This window comes from Alosa alosa, chromosome 16 (assembly GCF_017589495.1).
Source record: "Alosa alosa isolate M-15738 ecotype Scorff River chromosome 16, AALO_Geno_1.1, whole genome shotgun sequence".
Lineage (NCBI taxonomy): Eukaryota > Metazoa > Chordata > Actinopteri > Clupeiformes > Clupeidae > Alosa > Alosa alosa.
The window spans coordinates 1,657,669-1,675,435 of record NC_063204.1 but is presented as its reverse complement, the minus strand read 5'-3'; the positions used below and the strand labels follow the sequence as shown (position 1 = coordinate 1,675,435).

The following is a 17,767-nucleotide window of genomic DNA, read 5'->3' as shown; positions in this document are numbered from 1 at the left end:
AAGTTTACAATGTCGTCAGTACACCAGAAAGCAGGGCGGATCTGCACCAGGGCTAGCAGAGAGCTGAGCAGGTAATGAGGCGTAATGAGTGCCTAAACAGAGAGACCCTCCCGCAGGCACCGTCTGTCTCTGACTTTGCTCCGTGGTGAAAAGCAGACATGCCAATCATTCAAACTTCCAGCGCCATAAGCTTCCACGTGAAAGGTTTAAAAAAAAAACAAAGAAATGCGTCGAGGCGTGTTGTATGTTACGGGGCGTGTTGTATGTTACGGGGCGTGTTGTATGTTACGGGGCGTGTTGTATGTTACGGGGCGTGTTGTATGTTACGGGGCGTGTTGCTTTAAAACACACTTCATTTGTCATGTTTGTCATGAAATAGTATCACCATCAGCAGTGGTCATAACCAGAGCCTTATAGATAGGACTCTGGTCATAACAACACACAGACAACGGCAGCCCATTTACCCTGTTCTTCACATCCCTGAACCCCAAATTTTCATAATCGAATCTCTCTCCGCACTACGCGCTGTTTCCAGACACCTAATCCCTCTGATAAAAAGACACAGGCAATTTCAGTCTGAGCAGCTCGACTTACAAACATACTGTCCCCTCATTACCCTGCAAATGTAAACACAGTCGCAAGACCATAATGACAGACCTGCAGACCTGACGACTTCACCGTGATGCATGTAAAGCCACAAGACATGACAGCATTTAACAAGTTAAATACAGTTCAATAAGTGGGACATGTAAAATAAGTGATGTCTCAACAAGACATAGTAGAATAATCAAAATGTTTAAAAGCCTCAAAAAAAAAGCCTTGTGGCAGTACAAAGACCAGCAAGTTACTACAAATTGTGAGTTGATTGTGAGTGGCTTTGTATAAACACATGGCAAATGATTCAAATGTGAAAACACCAAATTGTTCTGTCTTGTCTATGAAAAAGCTTTTTTATCACAGTTCCTCACCTTCCATAATTTAACTTGCTCTGCCCTTCCAGAGGCACCTCCTTGTTGCGTCTGCGGCTGCTAAGCAGGGTGACCGGCCACAGCCAGGCCAGGCAGAGGAGCCTGAGGGCCAGCAGCACCAGCCTCATGGCCCCTGGGCTCACAGGTACCCTCCCAGAGACCTGGGGCAGTAAAAGCAGAAGCGTCATCTAGATATTCCTTATTGCTTCCGCTGAGAAGTCTCGGACACCTGCCTCTCAGATGTATATTCCAGCCATCCTCAGTGGGCAGGAAAACCAGTACGTCATCTAGATATTTCCTAGTGCGTCCGGTTAGGAGCCTCAGATCTGCCTCTCAGATGTATGTTCCAGCCATCCTCTGTGGGCTCGCTCTCTCTCTCTCGCTCGCTCGCTCGCTCGGTCTCTGTCTCGGCTCTGATCTCCTGGGCTGTAAGCTTTATGCCAGCCGGGCCCTGGCGACGGGGGTGGCGGGTCAGTGCGCTTCGGCGTCCCTCCACACGTCCGCTCCGTCCTCTGCTGTGTCCTTGTTAGTGAGTGATGCCGTGCATAAGCCCCCTCTATGCATCTTCCTGTACATCAGCTTGTGTCCATCTGTGCATTTGTTTTCTCTCTCTCTCTCTCTCTCTCTCTCTCTCTCTGTGTGTGTGTGTGTGTGTGTGTGTTCCAGGTGTGTAGATAGAGTGAGTCTGTCTTTGTCTTTGTTTGGGATGTGTGAGCATATGGACTCGTGTGCATGTATGTCTGTCTATTTGGGTGTGTGTGTGTGTTTGTGTGTGTGTGTTTGTGTGTGTGTGTGTGAGAGAGAGAGAGAACGAGAGAGAGAGAGCTCTCCAGAGTGTGTGCAGACTTTTCCCTCACAAGCGGGTGCTTCTTCAACCTCGCCTGATTAAAATCAATATGAATTCATTCTTACAGTGATAAAGCAATGACTTTAATTCCTGTGCAATCCTCTTATCTGCAGCCTCTGAAATCTTTTGGTAACCCACTGGAGACGAGGGTGGTCTCTAATCGGGATGTAAAAGAAAATAAAAATGGGCGCTACAATAGCAGGGCTTACAGAGATACCATAAAGTACATTATGGCTGCCACCCAATACACAGATGTGCAAAGACAGAGATAAACACACACACACACACACCACACACACACAATCTGCTGTTTTGGCACCATAACAACCCACAACTCTGTAGTGTGAGTATGCTTTGGGGTAAAGAAAATAGACTTATCATTATTAAACAGACACACACACACACTCACACACATACACACACACACACACTCACACACATACACACACACAAACACAAACAAACATACACATTAGAGAGAAAAGGGGTCATCTGAAATTCAACAAATCTCTGAGGATCTCCTTAATCCCAAGTGCTGGTCTGTGTCTATACAGGCCTCATTTCTCTCATGTTTCATATCCCTCCCGCTAATCTGGCTAATCTGACCTATTCCAACACACACCCACTGTGACACATGTGTTGATTTCACTGTGTCATTCACACGGTAACGCTGTCTTGGAAGTGTATGGCTGTGAGATGTGCGTAACGCTGTCTTGGAAGTGTATGGCTGTGAGATGTGCGTAACGCTGTCTTGGAAGTGTATGGCTGTGAGATGTGCGGAATCGCAAACTTAATCCTCTTCACCTTCTCTGCATCTGCATCCACTAACCAGCATAATTACATCCTGTCCAGTATCGTCAGTTATCACCATGATTACAGGACATCTCGTCCAATATTGTCAGTTATCACCATGAATACAGGACATCTCGTCCAATATTGTCAGTTATCACCATGATTACAGGACATTTGTCCAATATTGTCAGTTATCACCATTAGGACATTTCGTCCAATATTGTCAGTTATCAGTGTGAATACAGGACATCTCGTCCAATATTGTCAGTTATCAGTGTGAATACAGGACATCTCGTCCAATATTGTCAGTTATCTCCAATGAAACTTTTTATCAGTATGGAAGAAAAGCTATTGCATAACGAGCACACTGACGTTCAAACTAGTGAGTGGGAGTACACAGTACGTGAAGGAAGAAGGACAAAAATGCACAAAGCTAACACACGTAAACAGTCAATTCACTTTTTCAGTGTACTGCTGGTATTTCAGAATTAAAATAATCTGCTGTAAAAGTTTGTTTACACCACTGACCTAAAAGTTAAACTACTATTTATAGATCGGTGGTGACGATGACACCAAATTGTTCTGTAGAAAAATGGAGATCACTCTGCAGTTCGGATGTGGGGGAAAATGGAGAAATCCTCAAGAGAGTGAGACTTGGATCCAGATGGCAGACATAGTGTGTTAAGAATGACATCAGAAAAAAAGATGGCAGCTATGTATTTAGTGCCACAATCCACAAGCCCCGCAAAAGACATGTCACGGAGAGGTTGTGATGTCACTGAGAGGTTGTGATGTCACTGACCCAGCCTTCACTTACACAACCGCACACGTCTGACTCAGACATGAACAGACATGCATGGCCAGCAAACATGAAAGTATTTCTCCTTTCCTCATGAAAGATGACTGTATTCCTCCTTTCCTCATGAGAGATGACTGTATTCCTCCTTTCCTCATGAGAGATGACTGTATTCCTCCTTTCCTCATGAGAGATGACTGTATTCCTCCTTTCCTCATGAAAGATGACTGTGTTTCTCATTCCATTTAGTCTTAAAGGATGCTGAGGGGGAGGGAGGAAGTACGAGGAAACAAAAGAACCTTAAACTGGAAAAGCCACTCAAAGGGAAGGTGAGACCAAGCCTACAAATGCAGCCAAAAAGTACCGTCCAAACACAAAGGCAGCCATGGGAAAGCAGCTGTGCGGCCACTGAATCACTGAGAAAGGGTAGCCTGCCAGGTAACCTCTGTCACAATCTCAAGGTCACAATGTGCCATACTGATGAAGGGTGGACAATCTAGTGGACTTGATGAAAAGGTGTGTAAAGATAAGGACACATTGTGTAGGAGGAAGCCTATGTTCATTGATGTGCGCTTACTGTGAGACGAAGGTGTGTAAAGATAAGGACACATTGTGTAGGAGGAAGCCTATGAGCATTGAGCCTATGTGTCTGCAGGTGTACTGTAGCAACCACATGCTGAAATGACTTAGGTGGCTCCTGTGTGTGTGTGTGTGTGTGTGTGTGTGTGTGTGTGTGTGTGTGTGTGTGTGTCTGAAATGACTTGGGTGGCTCCTGTCACCCATATTCCATTGTAAAGTTGATCTCTATGACAATTATACATATGACAAATAATAAAACTTGAACTTGAGGTACCTTCACTATACTGTATATGTAGAATTTATAAATGAGCAGACATGCATAATTGTGTGTGTGTGTGTGTGGACTGTGTGTGTTGTTGCTGTCGCTGTTGTTGTAGCTTTACAAGGTACCTTCGTGCATTGTCAGGTGATAGATGATGTCTTGTATCCACAACAGTAGCCCTTACTGAGGTTAAACTGTCAGTTATCAAATCCTCAGAAACGATTATGGTTTCTGTGTCAGGTTTCACCCAGTCCAAGGATACTCCGACTTTTACGCAAAGGTCATTGAGGTCAGGCCAATCTGACTAGACCCCAAAACCAGCACAGTGTGTCTCCATTTTAAAGTTTGATTTTCTTTTGAAGCCCAGGAAGCTTGGCTCACCTTCTCTTGCCAGGGGGACTTTGCGTCGTTTCATGTCCAAGAACAGAGCTGATCTAGCAAGCTCCCTAACGGTGTTGTCATCATTGTTCAGCATTTTAAGGAGGTGCGACAGTCTTGTTGCATTATATATCCACTCCGCGTTTGGAACACCAAAACCCCCATCCTGTTTGGACTGGAAAATGATGTCTCTGGTAGTATGAGTGTTCAGTCTGAACCACTTTCTCACTAAAGAAACCGTTTTGTCATTTTGTCATTGGTTTAAAACTACAGGGAAAGCTTGTTTGCCTTCCTACTGCAGATCATGCTGTCTCTCACTCAATACTCAAAAACTCTGCAGTAGATGAAGACATAGTGACTTTTGCAACCAAAGCCAGATTACAAGTTCTTCCAACTAGACTCAATATTTCTCTTTGGTACCCTAACACATTCTCTTCCCACTGTTTGCACCATGATAGTCAGATAATTATTGAATCCCTGTCTCATGTTCTGAATGGCTGCTATGTGTATAAGGGAATGTACATTGCCAGACATGACAGAATTGTTGACTTACTAGTTGAACACATAATTTCATATGCTTCACCATGCAAAATCTACAAGAATGTATGCGTCTCACCTTGCATGTTCAAACTCTGTAATAGTGGAAATAATGTGTTTTCAAATGTTGCTGCAAAAAAGCCAGATATTGTTGCTGTTGATGAGGACAGCAGAGAAGTAACCATTCTTGAAGTAGGCTGTGCATTTGACTACAGTCTAGAGGATGCCTACCTTACAAAGCTTTTAAAGTATCAGCCACTCAGAGACATTGTTGTACAGCTTGGGTACAAATGTAAGCTGTTGGTGTATATATTTGGAAGCCTAGGTAATGTCCACAGACTAGTAGTCAGGGGGTTGCAGATTACTGGTCTCTCTAAGACAAGAGCAAAGGCTGTAGCAAAATTCTGCTCAATTTCTGTGATAATTTGCAGTCGCCACATCTGGAGAAGGCGCCTTTTTTTGTCCCCATGAACTGAGACCAGAGGCATAGGCTACTGGGTTTACAATGCTGGTATCTAAGATTGTTTGTGTTCAATGAAATCTACTGTAAAATGTGAACACAAATAAAGGTATTAAAATATGTACGTGTGTGTGTGGGTGGGAGAGAGTGTGTGTGTGTGTGTTGACTGTGGGTGTGTGTGTGGGAGTGTGTGTGTGTGGGGGTGCGTGTGTGTTGGTACATGTGAGAGCATGTGCAAGTGAGCTTTGGGTTCCACCTTTTGCAAAGAGGTGTGTGTGGGGCACGCAATTACCAGCCTTCAGAAGAGTGTGTGTGTGTGTGTGTGTGTGTGTGTGTGAGTGTGTGTGTGTGTGTGTGTGTGTGTGTGTGTGTGTGTGTGTGTGTGTGTGTGATGGATGCGTGTGTGTGGTGTGTGTGTGTGTGTGTGTGTGTGTGTGTGTGTGTGTGTGTGTGTGTGTGTGTGTATTGTGTTCATATTCTAAGCAACCTGTCTATCCAGTCACTGCTCGTCCAAGTCTTTCAAATGGTCTGTGATGTGAAGTCACACGTGAGCTGACGCCTGGCGTCTCCTCCTCCCTTCAGTGGGAAACAATGCGTACACAAACCTAAACAGAAGACAGGAAACACATACGCAGCATTAAGCACCAGCACACCACTCGTCATCACCCATGACGGCATGGCACAGAGTGCACACACCTCTATCCCACTCTGTCTGGGCTCTCTGAGTCCCTCTGTTCACTAGGAGCTGGAGAAGACTGGGCATTGCTGGAGAAATGAACAGTAAGTTTTGCATGGCAGTTTTAAGTAGTGATATCGGTGTCCTTAAGTGGACATGTATGGTATGTGGTGGGTATATAGTGGGGGGTTATCAGAGATGACGAGGGAGAATTTGATACCCAGCTGATTATTTTTAGAGATTTTTTTTTAGTTGTTGGCCACCAGTTCTGGTAGCTGTGTTAGTGTGTGTGAGTATCAGATAGTCATCTAAAGTATAACTACTTTGCCACAGCATAGTGGTATGGGATTAGTCTGGTAAGTCAGATGAAAGAAATTGTTTGTTTAATAACTCCCACAGCGTTCATGCTTGTGGTTCTCACCAAGCGTACTTCCTGATCCTTAAGATAAGACAGATGAAACTGGAGATCTGTTCATGGATATCTGGCATGATTGATCATGTATTTTCAAGGCAAAACTATTTACTATCTCTAATTTATACTAAAGCCCAAAATAGATACATGGGTCTGATCATTGATCCATAAATGGATAATTAATCGATGATTTATGCAACATATAGAAGTGAATAACAGCATATTGGATATGTTATGTTTTGTAACATTTACAAGAGACTATAAAGTCTTCTGATGTTTCGTTTCGTCCTTCTAAACTGAATGTTTCCACATGCTTTTCTAATTACGCTTATTGGAGGCATCCGTTTTTCCTTCTGAAAAGTCTTTGATCCCTTCAACTGTAACATGTTTCTTAGAGGAAGCGTGCCTCTAATTACCTGTCATGCACCCCCTTCATACAGCCAAATGAGGACCGTAAGCCAGATGACCTGTATGTTCCTCTGAAGGACAGAAGCTACAGCATGACTCCAGGACATATCTGGACTTTGCCGCTTTTGTGGACTGTCATTCAAACTGAAGCAAAGTCTCAAGGTGAGGAAACAGCATTTTTCCTACCTGACCAATCGAAACTGACAGAGTGTGTTATGTCAACATTCCAACATATAGAATAGCTTTCGCGTGACATGCGTTGCTCTGAGTCAGGTTTGTGTCTAACCAGTCGTCAGCTTTACTGTGATGTCTTCCAGAGGCTCTCTTAATGAATATCATGTGATCTGATTACTTTGAAGCTGAAAGAGAGGACCACGGTTTCATGTTAATGTGGAGGGTCAAATAGAGGCCAGAACTCTCTCTTTCTCTGTGTGTGTGTGTGTGTGTGTGTGTGTGTGTGTGTGTGTGTGTGTGTGTGTGCGCGTGCGTGTGTGTGTGTGTATGTGTGTGTGTGTGTCTGTCTGTCTGTCTGTCTCTGTGTGTGTGTGTGTGTGTGTGTGTCTGTCTGTCTGTCTCTGTGTGTGTGTGTGTGTGTGTGTGTTTACAGACCACTGTGACTGGGACCATTTACTAAGGCCACTCTCTGGCACTCATTGCCTACTGTACTGTACTGTATGTGTAGGCACAAGTGGTCACTTATCTCAAGCGACTGGATGCAATAAACACATAAAACATATTTTTGTTAGACATTCACGTCACTGCACCACAAAAGGCAAAGAAGCAGGAATAAAAAGGATGCTGTCAATCAAATCAGTTCTGAACTCAACAGCTCACAACAGATCAGCTAGAGAGAAATTGGTTGTGAGCGTGGAGTTGTTCTCAGTGCAGATCCCCAAAAATCAGCTTACATGTCCATGGATTGGCTCGACACCAGTTCAAACTAGAACATGTGCATAGAAGGCCAGTGCCTGCCATCCATGTCTTATATGGTAAGCCCTAACCAGTGTTGGTCAAGTTACTTGGAAAAAGTAATTAGTTACTGATTACTGATTACTTATCCAAGAAAGTAATCTAGTTACTTTACTGATTACTTATTTTCAAAAGTAATTAGTTACTTTACTAATTACTTTACTTAGTTACTTTACAAAAACACACTAGCTATACACAACCTGAATACGGCTTTTTTAAAACTTGGTTTTATTAGTTTCAATCTTGCTTTTTTTTGGTGTGTATACTCCTTCATTCGAATAGATGTAAATAAAATACAGCAAAAAAAAAAATTAAAACCAAAGTCTCTATTAACATTTACATCTTTTAACAGTTGCAGTGCAGAGAGGAGTAATGCATTTACCAAAACAGAAAATGCTGTTGCATGCCACATTTAGGCTGTTCTATTGTCAAGAAGAGTATGTGTTTGAACTGTGTGTGTGCAGTGCCGCTGCTGGCTATTTTGGTGCCCAAAGCAGAACTGTTAGTTTAAAATATTTCTTAAGAAATACTACTAATTTGAGGCAGTTTAACTCATTTATAAAGGGTGCGCTGTCACTTTAAGAGCATTTACACAACTCTCATAATGATCAGCTCCATTCAAATATAAGCCTATGGCTAGTCCACAAACTCCACATGTGGCACTATATTAGCAATAGTCATGATATTAAGTTGGTATAAACAGCTAGCTAGACATTTTCTGTTTGCAATTAAAAGTGATAGCCTATATGAGCCTGGTAGCACCTACCTGATCGGAATGTGTTTCAATCGGCATAGGCTACTGTGCTTCATGTAAATGCTTAGTTTAAGGCAGTGGTTCTCAAACTTTTTCTTTCATTCCCCACTTTGATCAAGGGGGCCTTTTTTCGAGCCCCACCTGCCCCTCATCGCTCTAAGAAAGTGGTAGGTCAAGCTTAAAATTGTCAAATGTATTGAAATAATGACAAGTTCTAAATATATCCTCTTCAGCAGAGTTAAAATCAGCTGGTGCTGCAGATATAATAATAAATAAATACATTATGTGCCATAGTAAATTAAACACACATATTTCTGTTTTCCAGCAACATATTAGGAAGCATAGGCCAATATTTTACAGCATTGTACAATATATTCAATGAAATACCAACATGCTGCATTAAATGGATCCATAATCCAGTCATACTGAGCACTGCTGGTTGGGAAATATTTTTGAAATAAACTTTGCAGGGATATGATGTAGGCCTACTGTTTAATACATGGGATCACAAGAGTGGCCCCCGAAGCAGACGTTTCAGCGATTTCACTCAGATTCTCTAAGGCATACTGTTGCAATCGAGGCGCCTGTCCCATACCTCAAGTTTTTTGGTGAATGCAGTAATCTTATCTGCTAGGTGAGGTAGGTGCTTGTCTTTGCCTTGTAACTGGAGATTTAACTCATTGAGCTTTCCAAATATATCGCAAAGATAGGCCAGCTTCAAGAAATGTTCATTAGTGAACGTGCTTGCAGATTCAAACATGCGCTCACGCTGCCTTGACACGAGCGCTTCCCTATGAATAACACAGTGCGTCCATTGCGCATCGGGTGCTACCTGGGAATAGGCTACAGATAAAAAAATAAATAAAAAAAACTCCTGTTTTTCGCGCCCTATGGCATGTCTCCGCGACCCAGTAGAGAAAGGCTGGTTTAAGGGAAACGAATTATTGAAGACTTCAACACTCACCAGCCCCATTACAAAAAGGCAAAGACCACATTATATTTTTGCCCATTTTCCACAGTGAATGCAGCCAGAATATTATAATGCCCTGGCTCCTGTTATAACGGGCCAGTAGGCTACAGGGAACCCGCGACGTCCTCTATTTTCACCTGTTGCTGCAGCCGTCATGTCGGGATCTGGGTGTCTCAATGAGTTTCACATTCCTGAGCCGGCTTGTTAGGTGCTTGCTCAGATTTGAGGTGGAATTTTTCGCTGTAGACAACATTTTTCTTCCCAGAAGAGTGTACAGCGATGTCTGAACTGCAATGAATTAAATGCTCCATGTTCGCGCTCTCTCCTGCACTCCATGTCTTGCACACGTGTGTCTGTTGTTTACATCTATATCGCACAGCTATAGCCTACATCATTGTCAGGAGTTAGTCTCACAAAATCCATATGGCAAAATCCCAAATTCTTTTACTGTCTATGGCAAAATCATGTTTTAGTAACGCAGGCTGCTTGCAGGAAAGTAAAAGTAATCTAATTACTGTTTTTGCAATTGTAATCCCTTACTTTACTCCTTACTTGAAATAAGTAATTGGATTACAGTAACGTGTAACTTCTAACACGTTACTGCCCATCACTGGCCCTAACATTAAAAGGGATCTTAACTATTTGTGTTGGAGGCGGTGGCTCCTGCATCTATAAATGATCAGCTTGATCAGGATGTGGGTTTCACTGCAGGAAAACAGACAAGAACAGACATGTTATGCTTGGCCCAGATTGGGCCTGGTGTGAGATTATGTAAACAGAGTGCTGCCAGTCCTACAGAGGACTGGTTGGTTGAATGTGGTCTTTGATGGATGGACTCAGACATGTCCCAGGGAAAAGGTTTCAACATGAGCAGGGTGTCATTAGACATTTTATTTAGCAGTCAAGCAAGATGACTGATTGGGGCAACAACAGTAATTCGCAGAGAAAGTCACCAAATTGCATCTTATAGATAGAGACCTAGGAGACTGCTTAGCTAAGCACCCCTGTGTTTGACAGAACATGTGGTTGATTGTGGTCAAAACATGTAACACTGTGTAATAATTCATTATTTTCATTCAAGTTTAACAACCAAAGCAAAACGTAGAGCTTGTGGTATGTCTGTCTGTGTCTGTGTCTAACTAACCAAACGTAGAGCTTGTGGTGTGTCTGTATCTGTGTCTGTGTCTAACTAACCAAACGTAGAGCTTGTGGTGTGTCTGTGTCTGTGTCTAACTAACCAAACGTAGTTGCCCATTTCTCCTCTCTCTGCCTCAGATGTTCAGGTCACCTGTTTCTACGCCAGAGACTGCATCCTGCCCTGCGTCTTCGCCCCAGTGGGGGGTGAGCTGGTCCGCTGGTACGGTCCTGGTAACAGCCTCCTCGTGAGCAGCGGCCAAAACGATCCTCAGGACCAGACCTATGTTGGCAAGGCGGTCCTGTTCGAGGACCAGGTTGCCCTTGGTAACGGCTCCCTCCTCCTCCAGCACTGCCTGCCACAGGACAGGGGGAGGTACAGGTGTCATGTGACAGGCCAGCAGGAGGCGCCAGACACCACTGTCACTGTCAGAGTGGAGGGTAGGTTCTCCACGGCAGTGTTTTTCAACCTTTTTTGTGCCACGGCACACTTTTGACACTTAAAATGTCCCACGGCACACTAACATCCTGTGTGAAGAAAAAATAAACATACCATAGCCTAAAATTTCAAATAGTACACAGATATGGCCTTATTATGGCTTCTATGCAAGACCTGCTCAATAAAACAAGCGCCCTCTGTTTCATTTGTAGGTGACTATATCTAATTTAATTGTTGTTATGAACTGGATATGTGATGATTCTGTGAATACTGGATATGGGGCCCCCGTTGTACAATGCCTGCATACCACACATAGTGCAATCATACAATCAATGAGAGCATGTGGTTATAAATTCTTTGATGCAACAGTTGCTTTTCTGGACCAGTGAGTGACATTTGGGTAATTTTCTGCAGCACACCTGATGATCTCTCACGGCACACTAGTTGAAAAACACTGCTCTACAGCTCCATCTGTTGTAGGACATAGTTATATGTGTGTTATTTGAAATATTCCTCTCAGCCTACTTTACCTGAAAGATTATCAGCAAGTTCTCTTGATTGAATACAACAGTATCTATCTCATAGAGACAACATGGAGAAGGTCCATAGTGATTACTACTGCTACAGTATTTCATAGAGCCTAGTAAATGTGGCACACGGCTGTATTTGGGCCTTCATTCATAAATTGTATGACAGGGTTTTTGATCTCTAATTCTAGGTAATTTTATTGGATACCATATTACATCATTAATTTATATTTATATTTATCATTACTTTGCAAAATGTAGTAACAATGATTAGAGTTGAGTTGAATAAGTTGCTTGTGATGAAAAAACTGAAAACAGCAATGATTTTATTTATGAAAGTTCACACATTGAGTCTGAGAAAGTGATTTGCTTTCTACGACACTTACCTGGTCAAACCTGATAGGCAGCATCCGTCAGGCAGCTATCATCTGTGTCAAAGGTGTTTGTCACCTGTGACAAAGGGCTGCCCAGAATCCAACAGCATTCAGTCTTTTGATTGACAGACTTGTGACGATGTTCGCTGCTCTCCCATGCGCTCTCTGGCTCTGTGTGTGTGTTTGTGTGTGTGTGTGTGTGTGTCTGTGTGTGTGTGTGTGTGTGTGTGTGTCTGTGTATGTGTGTGTGTGTGTGTGTGTGTGTGTGTGTGTGTGTGTGTGTCGATGTCCACTGCTCTCCCATCAGCTCCTATGCGCTCTCTGGTCCTGGAGACGAGCAGGCTGAGCGGCTACGAGGAGCTGCTGTGCGCCACGCGGAACGTCTACCCTGCCCCACGCCTGTCCTGGTCAACGCAGCCGCCCACAGCCAAGGATGCGCTGAGGCAGACCACCCACAAGAGGGCGACCAAGGGCCTGTACACGCTGGAGAGCAAGCTGAGGAAGCTGAGGGGGAAGTCCAGCGTGACGTACGTCTGCACAGTGACCGCTGCCTACGGGGCCCAGACATGGAGGGCCTCTCTGAGAGAGACAGGTGTGTTTATCACACACACACACGCACGCACGCGCACGCACACACGCACGCACGCACGCACGCACACGCACACACAGAAAGCCATCTTGCCTCGCTGTGAAACAGTACAGCCTTTTGGTCAGCTACCATCTCTTCGCAAAGTGCGGAGAATAGACGCGCTTTTAAGGGCCGGGTTTTGATGAAATTCACCACTCTCACAACAACGTTCAAAATCTCATGTAGGTCGGGACTAACTAAGCTGCCTTGACACGAGCGCTTCCCTGTGAATAACACAGTGTGTCCATTGCGCATCGGGTGCTACCTGGGCCCAGGCTACAGATAAAAAAATAACTGTTTTTCACGTCAGTTCGCGCCCCACCTGGCATGTTTCCGCGACCCACAGTTTGAGAAACGCTGTTTTATAGAAACCTAGTGTGTATTTGACATAGCTAATGCACTCAGGGGCCATACAGTACTGTGCATGTTCATATTTATCTGTATAGATTACAGATTGACAATTCTCTGATATTGCAGTTCCCAAAGCTGTTCATATTTATCTGCATATATTACAGATTGACAATTCTCTGATATTGCAGTTCCCAAAGCTGTTCCTTGTTGGTGCCCCCCCCCAATCCCAATCCTCCCCCACCTTTCTTATGCAGCCCTTGCCACTTAATCTACTAAACCCCTCTTCTACAGCACTTTTTAACCCCCCCCCCCCCCATTAATGCACAAATAGGCTGACACCAGACATAATTTCACTGCATTTCTTACTTCCAGTAACTATATGCATGTGACGATAAACTTCCTTCTATCCTTGTATCCTTGTATCCTTGTTCATATTTATCCGCCTTGGGATGTTTTTGCTTTAGAGGTCAGCAGCATTAAGGGAGGTGACCTCATGCTCCCCTGCAAGGCCCCTGGAGATCTGCGCGACTTCACCCTCACATGGTCCTTCCTGCCCGCGGACCACCCCTTGCTCATCCTCACGTACAACAGCTCCACCCAGTGGACAGCCCAGGAATGGGCGGGCCGAGCCCAGCTGGACGGGCTCAGGGTGAAGGCTGGGGACGGATCCCTAAAGCTTCAGAACCTGCAGAACTCAGAACACTCAGGAACCTACACCTGCTCCTTCAAGGCCCACCGGAACACACACGTGGTCCACATCAGAGTAAATGTCACTACAAGTAAGACAATCCCCGAGAGTACTAAATCTGTACTGGTAGAGTACTTTTGCCCATTACTTAAAGTCAACAATATAAAGTCAATATACTACTTTAATATATATATATATATATACATACATACATATGTAATCTTTATTATCATGTCTATATTTCTACAATCTATGTTGTTTTTTATTGAAATGAATATATTATCTTTACAATGATTAGTTAAAAAACTTCATTTGACTTTTACTTTCTGAAACTGGACTTTTACACCTCTGAACAAATGTAATCTTTGAGATGATTAATAAGTTACTTATTTATGTTATGACGCATGATGAAAATACTTATCTGGGCCTTAACACAGTACAGTGAGTAATGCATTGTTCTATCTGTGAACGCCTCTCCCTTCTTATTTGAAGCCATGTGACCACCAAGCCCTCTTGATCCTGGTTTGAAACTGAGTGCTTTTCTTGTCCAGGCGAGAGGGCAGAGGCAGGACAGGCGTCGTCCTCGTGGTGGATAGCTGCTGTGGTTGTAGCTGTGCTAGCCATTACAATGGCAGCTGTCATTGGGATCCTGAAGCTCAGAGGTTTAATAACATAAACTATCTTATAAACTTCTCAATAACATAAACTATCGTATAAACTTCTCATTATATATAACATAATAACATAAACTATCTTCTAAACTTCTCATTATATATAACATAATAACATAAACTATCTTATAACTTCTCATTATATATAACATAATAACATTTCTATCTTCTAAACTTCTCACTACAAATCTAATGATATAATACACATCTACATTTTTGGTTTTGCATGTTGCAATATTCAACAAACAGAACATTTTTGCATGATGTGTACTGTGAATAAAACTGCATAAGCAAATACACTGTTTTCAAACACACTAATCATGACTTTTGTGTGCCTTGATCAGCTGATTGCTCTCAGTCGGAGAAGAGGATGGAGGAGGCCACTGTGATGCAGCCCATACAAGGTACACTGTGGGGGGGGGGGCAGCATCCATCCAACAATTGCTCTGAATGAATAAATCCTCACAACATGTGTGCTGTACAAATGATGACTCTTGTGGTGTCTGTTTGCTTTGTTTCAGATAAAACAGACACTGAGATTTCATCTGAGAACTTTCATTTGGCAGACCACCAGTGTGATGGCCACACATAGCCCAACTGACCACCAGTGTGATGGCCACACATAGCCTAACTGACCACCAGAGTGATGGCCACACATAGCCCAACTTGACAGTGTTGTTCTGAGAGATGAAGATACTGCTACTATCTAAACCGACATCAACTGGTCCAACTACAAGACTGTGTCTACAGTCAATGCCATGATGGACAAACAATAAAACAATAGTGTGGTAATGGTACACAAAGACATGGTCAAAAAGACTCCAAACATCACACTGACCTCCCTGAGGCATGAAGGACTGGGCAGGAGCCAGTGGAAGCGTGTGTGTGTGCAGCTCCGAGAGTAACTCACCTGTGGCCTTTGGATCTGTAGTAATACTGTACAATAACTCACCTGTGGCCTTTGGATCTTTAGTAATACAATAACTCACCTAGTAATAGAACAGTCTTTATAGGTGTACTGCTGGATTACTGAATGCATAGCCTTCCTCTCAGTTACTATAACTGATAGGATAGGTGTTTTTAAAATGAAAGAAAGAAAAGTACTGATATTATGAAGAAAACTGAGTGAAAACTGTGGTACTTTTTGCTGACTTTGATAACGGTATACCTGTACATTTGGATAAATATCTTTATATCTATCTATACATTTATGAATATATTTGTGAAAGTGAAAAAAGTCTGATGTGGGGAGGGTGATGTGGTGTGTGTGTGTGTGTGTGTGTGTGTGTGTGTGTGTGTGTGTGTGCATGTAAGTGTGTGTGTGGGGTGATGTAACGGTGTGTGTGTGTGTGTGTGTGTGCGTGTAAGTGTGTGTGTGAGGCAGGGAGGTAATGGGGAGTATATGTGGGGGTATGTGTGTCTGTGTGTGTGTCATACCTGCCAACACTCATGTTTTTCCCTGGTTTCTCCCGTATTTCAAGGTCATCTCCCGGCCCCCTCCCATTTTGTTATTTCTCCCAGAAAGTTGAATGACTATCAAACTTCATTTTAAAATCACTGATCCATTCATTTTTTTCTGACATTTCCCAGAGTGCATATGAAATGTGCTGCTGCTCAAAGATGGTTGTCCTGGTTGCAATGGCTGTCATAAATCAAAAATACAGTAGCTGTCATAACACATCAGAACATCAGAATGAACCACTAGATGGCACCAAACTGCCCATACTAACTATTACTAAATATGCCAGAGGTAGAACACACGTCGGGCCCTATTTTGGCGATTAGAAACTGATGGTCAGAGGGGCAAAGTTTATCGATCAAACGCTGGGCTCTGGCGCAAAAGGGTTGTTCTTACAGTATGTTTCTTAATCAGTCATGGGTGTGTTTTGGGTGTAACATCCTTTAAAACAATGAGAATGACATCTGTCATTCCCTTTAACAGCAAGCAGCGCAACTTAAAACAGTGCAGGTATTTTGATAGTCAGCGGCGCATTTGAAGGAATCTGCGTGCACGCAAGACCATATGTAGCAGGGATTTCACTAAACCTTGCTTTACTAAAACCTATTTGTGACTAGCAGAGTATAGCCATATGCATCTGCACTCGCCTTTGAACTCCTCCACAAATCCATATTTGTAATATGGACATTTACTTGTACAAATCATTTTACAGTTACAAATCATTTCTACAGTTTGAGAACCTGATACACACGTACAAAACATTTGAGACTATTTTGAGTCCATACAGTAACCTTACAAAATAATAATTACTTACAGAAAAGCCAGTTTCTTTTCTGAGACACAAAACCAAGGCTGATTTTTGTGTAAAGTTACTGTTATGAGTGGGAGTCAGACAGTGACGCAGTCGTGTCTGTGTGCCGAGGTCTAAGACATGTCCTTCAAAGATAAGAACAACTCTAGTGTGAGCACAGAACCATCTCTCATCTACAGAAAACACACACACACACACACACACACACACACACACACACACACACACACACACACACACACACTTCAACATGACAGGCCCAATCGTGCACGTGTACTGTCACGAGATGTAAGCAGCAACTCCTCTGCAGGATAAATATCCTTATGATTTTTATTCAGTCATTTAAACATTATTGGGGTAAGTGTTGCTTTTTTCAGGCTATGTTATCGATAGTAACCCCTTGTCAGTTAGTAGTGAAAGTAATTAACTGTGTAGAACTGTTTGGTTATTGACTATGAGACCACGGTGAAGTTAATTTCACTTTGACTATAAATGGTGCGCACATGCACATCAAAATATGTTTTTACAGGTGCCAGACAAAGTGTGTCAGAGAGATAGAGGGAGAAGGTCTGCACACAGCTCAAAAAATATACTTTATTTAAATCTGTAAAATATACAGTACTTTATTTAAGTCTAAAAAATATACTTTACTTAAGTCTACTCTTTCAGCCTTTTTAGACTTCAATGGAGTATTTTTGGAGCTCACATACAGTGTGCAGACCTTCTCTCTCTATATGTTACAGATATGCACTACTTGTGTGTGTGTGTGTGTGTGTGTGTGTGTGTGTGTGTGTGTGTGTGTGTGTGTGTGTGTGTGTGCGTGCGTGCACGTGCGTGCGTGTGTGTATGCGTGTTCATGTTTATGTGCCTGTGCCAG

At 43.0% G+C, this 17,767-nt stretch overlaps 2 protein-coding genes across 3 annotated transcripts in view; one reads left to right on the top strand and one right to left on the bottom strand.

Annotated features, from left to right (window-relative positions):
* Nucleotides 1-1,096, bottom strand: part of LOC125309011 (gamma-aminobutyric acid receptor subunit rho-3) — a 14,834-nt gene extending 13,738 nt beyond the window's left edge. The window contains exon 1 of the mRNA XM_048265655.1: nt 969-1,096. Coding sequence (XP_048121612.1) covers nt 969-1,096 — 128 coding nt within the window. The remainder of the gene's footprint in view (nt 1-968) is intronic.
* Nucleotides 1,097-6,245: 5,149 nt separating this feature from the next.
* Nucleotides 6,246-15,819, top strand: hhla2b.1 (HERV-H LTR-associating 2b, tandem duplicate 1). 2 transcript variants are annotated; one of them, XM_048265656.1, is made up of 8 exons: nt 6,246-6,399; nt 7,148-7,277; nt 11,084-11,383; nt 12,590-12,874; nt 13,726-14,040; nt 14,501-14,611; nt 14,965-15,024; nt 15,142-15,819. In XM_048265656.1, the coding sequence occupies exons 2-8, from the start codon at nt 7,208-7,210 to the stop codon at nt 15,210-15,212; spliced, it is 1,212 nt and encodes a 403-aa protein (XP_048121613.1). In that variant the 5' UTR covers nt 6,246-6,399; nt 7,148-7,207; the 3' UTR covers nt 15,213-15,819. The 2 variants fall into 2 exon arrangements, with proteins under 2 accessions (XP_048121613.1, XP_048121614.1); XM_048265657.1 differs by lacking the exons at nt 14,965-15,024; nt 15,142-15,819 and having other exon boundaries at nt 14,442-14,525.
* Nucleotides 15,820-17,767: the final 1,948 nt, after the last annotated feature.

Excerpts from the sequence above, each read along its gene's own strand:
- hhla2b.1 (XM_048265656.1), top strand. The coding sequence starts at position 7,208 with ATGACTCCAGGACATATCTGGACTTTGCCGCTTTTGTGGACTGTCATT. Across the intron at positions 7,278-11,083 it reads AACTGAAGCAAAGTCTCAAG|ATGTTCAGGTCACCTGTTTC; the intron begins GTGAGGAAACAG and ends TCTCTGCCTCAG. Across the intron at positions 11,384-12,589 it reads TGTCACTGTCAGAGTGGAGG|CTCCTATGCGCTCTCTGGTC; the intron begins GTAGGTTCTCCA and ends CTCTCCCATCAG.